At 40.4% G+C, this 6,000-nt stretch overlaps 1 protein-coding gene across 3 annotated transcripts in view; it reads right to left on the bottom strand.

The window, feature by feature from the left end:
* Positions 1–205: 205 nt before the first annotated feature.
* The window catches only part of STARD13 (StAR related lipid transfer domain containing 13), a 218,140-nt gene continuing 212,345 nt past the window's right edge, over positions 206–6,000 (bottom strand). For all 3 annotated transcript variants that reach the window (XM_069467357.1, XM_069467356.1, XM_069467358.1), the window contains exons 13-14: positions 5,171–5,347; positions 206–2,752 (exon numbers count right to left, since the gene is read on the bottom strand). In XM_069467357.1, the coding sequence (XP_069323458.1) occupies positions 2,635–2,752; positions 5,171–5,347 (295 nt within the window). In that variant the 3' untranslated portion in view covers positions 206–2,634. The remainder of the gene's footprint in view (positions 2,753–5,170; positions 5,348–6,000) is intronic.

Here is a 6,000-nt window from a genome sequence, read left to right as displayed (position 1 = left end):
CCCATCATTTTAATCCCTTAGACCCAGGTTAAGGTAGCTAGGCTGGTAGTGAGGGTCTATTGATGACAAGATCCTTGTATTTGAAGACAGTATCGACTACAGACGGTACCAAGGAGTCAAGGTCATGACAAGCTATCCTAGAGAGAGATCTTCCTCAGGAAACAGGTTTTCCACTCATAGGATGAATCATGAAAATCAACATCTATTTTTTAGAAAATAGGAAATATTTAATATATATAAAATTTATTTGCCTTGGCAATTATTTATTTACAATTAATGATTGATACCAACAAATGAGGTAAAAAAAATACATGAGGTATAAATATAATATTTAAATGCAATATTATACTTTATTTCCATTGGCAAGATAACAATGAATAAAATACTGTGGTATGACAAATAAACTTGATGCATCTTTTTTCTCCTTATTTTCCCTTTTCCTTCTGTTAAAGATGCACTGTGTTGTTATGCAGCAGTGATGCGATTAGTATGTGCATAAAAATTTAAAAAGTCAGGTAATTTGAAGAGGAGGGAGTCAGAAATACAATCATATTTGTTTTTATTTTAAGAATCCTATAGATCCCTGTTTCTCAGAGTGTGGTTTTCTGGCCAGCAGCATGGGCTTTCCTGAGGCTCATTAGAAATGCAGGATCTCAGGCCCACCTCAGACTGCCTGAATAAAGGCTGAATTCTAACAAGAACCCTGGGGTAATTTGGTGCATGTGAAAGTTAAACTTGGAGAAGTGCTGCTTTGGGTGATACAATGCCATTCATCCTTGTGTGCCTATCATACTCTCCAAACATGTAGGGTCCCATCTCTGGGGCAGGACCAGTGTTTAGCTAGATTAAACTTCACTAAATCTTGTGGGTGTATATAAAGTAATCCAGCATATGTGGTTAAATTTAAGAAGCTATGGCAGAAGTGAATTTGTTTTGCTCACAGAGCATTGCCCAAATGGTAAACTACGGATTTGCTGCCACCCTCTAAGGTAGACATGAGAATGAAAAATTCCTAGGTCATAATTCAAACAGTATGATTTTTCTCGCACCATACCAGACTCAAACATAGCTTTTTTATTCTTCTCGATGAAATAATTGCACATCGCTAATAACAGAAAATAGTACATAAATGCATATGATACAAAAAAATACCTGAAGACGCTCCTTTGTTTTTCTATTTTTCCTCCAACATCAGTTGCTAAATCAGATACCAAACTGTTATGGACAACCATAAAAAACCTCTCTCCCTGAAACCAAACGCAATAAGTTATCCTTCTCTCTACAGTTGTTGAAACATAAGAAAACAACTTAAATTCAACAGCAATGGGTTAAGGAGAGTCAATTTGCTTAGTCTGTACAATAATAAATAAGGCTGGGTCAAATGCATAGGTAGCCTGAAATCGCTAAGGAAGAAACATGGAATTAATAAACCTGATTACATTTTCTAAAACTAATTAAAGAACATAGTTTTGGTCTTACGTTAGTTAAAAACCCTGTCTTTCAAATTGCAAAACTTCAATGAATTATATTTTAAGAGCATAATACATAGCAAAATATGAATTCCCTGAAGCTGTGATGGATGGTCCAGACTCTTGAATTGAATGACCTCCCTTTGTGTGGTGTCCAGACTTAAATTCAGTGCAACACATTGGTAAGAAAACGCCAATTAACTGTGACCAAATGGGCCACTGGTCAAATAGAATGACAGTTAACAACATTATGAAATGTGTTTATGAAAACTTGGGACAACACAGAGGCTCCCTTTGGCTGTGAATATGTAAAGGCTATTATCTTCAGCTCTGCTGGGGGAAAGACCACTTCTGCTTCAGCTGCTGTTGCTGACTCCAGGGGTCCACCGAGGTCTGATATCTCACTGCAATTGCACCTGGCTGGGCAACTCGTAATCTAGCCTTGAATTTGGTGTTGACTTCTCACCTACTGCTTTGCTTTAAAGAGAAGTAAATATTGTTTCCCTGGCTTTCTCCCAACACTCTACTCTCAGGTTTTGAGTAACAGAAACAAATTGTCGACACATAAGAACCTTTTAATGGCATTTTCCTTTGGTTAGCAAATCTTTGGTTAGACGTCAGGGCATTTTCACACCTCGGTATTAGCAGCAGGTTCTGTGCAGCTTAGAGGACAATGGGAAGACCGGGCCCAGAGCCACCTGGATAGAACAATGTGAGGAAAGGACTCCCCGAGTCAGACAAGGTCCTTTTCAAAACACTCAATTCTATATAAAATCAGTATTTTACATATATACAGTAAAGATGGAGATATGCACACATATGTACATATGCTATACATATTTATTTACAGTTAAGAATATGCTTCTTAGAAGCCTTTAAATAGCAAATTAGGCAATGCACAAGGAATAATCCATTTAATTTTAAGTAATATAGATAAATGTTCAGATTTTTAAAAATATATTAGTAGGGATATAGCCATCTCCAGGAAGGCTAGGAAAGTTCTCAGAAATTCTTGCATCTTCAACATCCTGACTTCTCAACCTTTCCATTTTTAAGCATTAACCACGTCCGTCAGTTCCTCTTCGTCTTGTTCTCGCACACTCTCTGCCACGAGCATTCGCTGTAGCTTCCTCTTCCCTGAGTTTGAGGTCACACTGGGGGAAACTCAGATTTTGGTTTCTGGACCCTCAGCAATGAGGGGCTGGAAAGAGTTTCTAATCCTGGCAACTTCCGCTGCACACAGATGTCCAAAGCCTTTGCTGTACCATTCGGGGGAGCGGCCTCTGCAGGGAGAGAAAGCAGAAACGAAGTGGGAACATGTTTTCCCCAATCACAGCAATGTGTCGTGGCAGACAGGGCTGTCCCTGGGCCGTGATGATGGGTGCACTCGCCGCCTCGAGTTCCGGAGGACCTCATTGTGCCATCAGGTGCCTCGAACATGTCTTGGCTGTCCAGGGTTCACTCTGTCTGTTCAGTATTCATCGGCCAGGGATGGGGACCCTGTGGCCTTAAGGCCATATGTGACCTTCTTGGTCCTTAAGTGCATCCTTTTGCTTGAATCCAAATTTTACAGAATAAATTCTTTCATTTTTATTAATACATTTTGTTCATCTTTTATATTTTATTTTTTAAATGAATGTATTTAAAATACAATAGAATAAAATAAGTTTCAGTGAAATAATCCTCCCAGATTGACCAGCACAATGAGAACATTCGTAAGCCATAAGGGCTAAATTGACGGCTGCTACGCTCATGCTTTAGTTCTAACTTCTCCTGCCTGACTGGTGCCACTACTGTACGAGGCTGGCTGGCAGGAGTCTATGGGGGTCGAGTATGCCAGTCTGTCACCAGCTTTTGACAACAGTGCACTGTGTTTCTGTTTGAAGTGGAATTTGTGAATAGTTAAACAGCTTGACAGTATTTTTTAATTCTGTCTGTTTACCAGCCCATCATGTCAAAGAAGATCAAGAGAATGCTGAAGGAAGGAAACATATTTTTTAATGGGGATTGGGAATTGCAATATTATCTTGTTTCTGCTAAAGACAAGATGATTTGCTTGCTTTGTGATACTGCAGTATCAACATTAAAGAAATTCAATGTTCATCAGCATTATAACACTCATAAGGACCACAGATATTTTAAATTAGAGAGACACATGAAAGGTTGTACCGCAGAAATTAAAAGAGGAAAAGCAAAAGCAAAGACAATTCTTTCAAGCAGCAAAACGACTCAGAAATAATGCCAATGAAGTAATTTATAAAGTAGCTTATATGCTGGGGGTGGGGTGGGGAGGAAGCCATTCAGTGATGTAGAAATTGTGAAAGAATGTATCGTCGAAGTTGTAGGATGTTAGACCCTGGTAACGTTTCAAAGTACAAATAACTGTTTCCTTCAAGGAGAACCATAACTGATCAGCGGTAAGAATTAGCCTTTAACTTAACAGAACAGCTTCATGCAATACTTCAAAAGGAAAATATGTATTATTCAATCGTTTTGGATGAATCAATTGATACTACAGACTCAGCACTGGTTTTATACTTCATTGAGGTCACAACAGAAGATTTTCTTTGCTACGAAGAGTTACTTGGTTTGGGCACTCTTGCAACCAGAACATGTTGTTTATCTTCAACAACTTTCAAGAAAAATGTCATGAAGTTGGACTGAATTTGGTAAAATTAGTGAATGTATGTACAGACGGTGCACTTTCCATGACAGGAAAACATGAAGGGTTTATGGCACAGACAAAAAAATTATTAACAGATCCAGATGCTCTCATTTCTTTTCATTGTATCTTGCATCAGCAAAATCTCTGTGCTAAAGCTACTATTTTAAGAGACACTTCGCAACAAGTTATAAGTATTGTTGACTATATTAGTGCAAATGCCACATGGCATCATCAGTTTTATAATATGCTAGAGTTAAAGAATGAGGTATTCAGTGTGGATTTGCTGTATCATTCCAACATGTGTTGGCTATTGCAGGGACAGGTGTTAGTCAAAATTTTATCTCTGCAAGAACAGATAGTCACAAATATTTTTCATTTTTTGAAATTATTACATATAGTAGTTAGATTTTTACAAAATAATGCACACTTTAAGTATATCTGATTGAAGTTTCTTGAATGTAGCCTTATTTGTTTACAGCTAAATTAATGCAGCCTTCCAGCGTGAAAAGATTCCCCACCCCTGTACCAACTCCTTGGGGTAAAATGGGAAGATTTGTTTGAACTGAAGCTACTATTTACTGAGAAAACTCAATTTATATCTACTCAGACCAAGAACTTGGTTTAACATCATGAATGCCTTGAATGGGTTAAGTTAGTTTCTTGTCAAAGAAGGGCAACTAGAGGGGGCTGCAAAAGGGGAAAGGCATTAAAGAAGCCCAAGAAGGGAACTCAGATTCACTGAGCATCTACTCTGTGCCGGGCTGTATTTATCGTGTGTGTTTCGTGGGAGAAACACAGACACACAACCAGGCATAAAACAGAAAATAAGCAAAGCAAAGAGGCTGCAGGAAAAATGCCTGAATTTTAGGAAAGCGGGAGAGGGAGAGGGGAGGCATATGTAAGCAGGTATGGAAGCATGCTCATGGCAGCAAGGAGAAAAGTATAGTGAAATAAGCAATCAGGGTGACACACGGGGCCTGGAGAAAGGGCCGAGACCTGGAGACCCGCGCCCGCCGTGCTGGGCATCCGCACTTACTTCAGGTCTGTCCTGCAGATGTGCGTCAGTCTCGACTTGCCAGAGCCACACGGCTCTATCAAGTACTGGGACTCCATCACCACGGCACGCACGCCACCCAGCAGCGGGGCCTCCTCGTGCTCCACGGAGAGGGACACCAGGGTGCATGTTCCTTTGGGCAAATCAGTCTTCCAGGTCCTGTAGCAAAACAGCCCGCACCTCAGAGTTATGGCTGAGAGAGAAAGAAAAACGTGAACACAGAGCTAAGGTTCACACTAATATTTTCCCGTCAAAAACCTGGGCTCGAATTCCAGTGCCAGTTACTTGGACTAAGCTAATGGTTTCCATAAGCTTCTGTAAAGTTTATACAGCGTAGTTCAAAGCAGGATCTCAGCTCTCGGACTCAGAGGCCAGAAATGCTTGCAGCTTTCAGAGCTGCATTTGGAACTCCAAACCGGGGCCCTGCTCTGCTGCGGAGGCTCCTGCCTATTATGGAAGAGGTGATTTTACAGTTTAGGAATTAGGACTTGCTCAGTCAATTCATTTAGCAGACACCTAGTAAGCACATAGATGAGCCAGGCTCTGAGAAGCCACCAAGGACACAGAGATACACACAGCCTAGGGGGAAGAACTGACAACTCTCAAAAGAATTCTAAAAACACTGTGGTTAGTGCAGTGATAAGGCTATGCACAGTGGGCTCTGGGATCACGTGAGGGTCCTGAGGGAGGCATCTGGGAAGGCTTCCTGGAGGAGGTGATGCTCAATCCAAGTCTTCAAGGGCAAGTGAACCAGTGATGCTTAGCTTGAAGAAAACAAAACATACGTGGACCTGCTAATTATCTTCAAATAC

This window comes from Eulemur rufifrons, chromosome 4 (assembly GCF_041146395.1).
Source record: "Eulemur rufifrons isolate Redbay chromosome 4, OSU_ERuf_1, whole genome shotgun sequence".
Classification (NCBI taxonomy): Eukaryota; Metazoa; Chordata; class Mammalia; order Primates; family Lemuridae; genus Eulemur; species Eulemur rufifrons.
The sequence above is the reverse complement of the archived record's forward strand: the minus strand, read 5'-3'. Positions and strand labels throughout refer to the sequence as shown.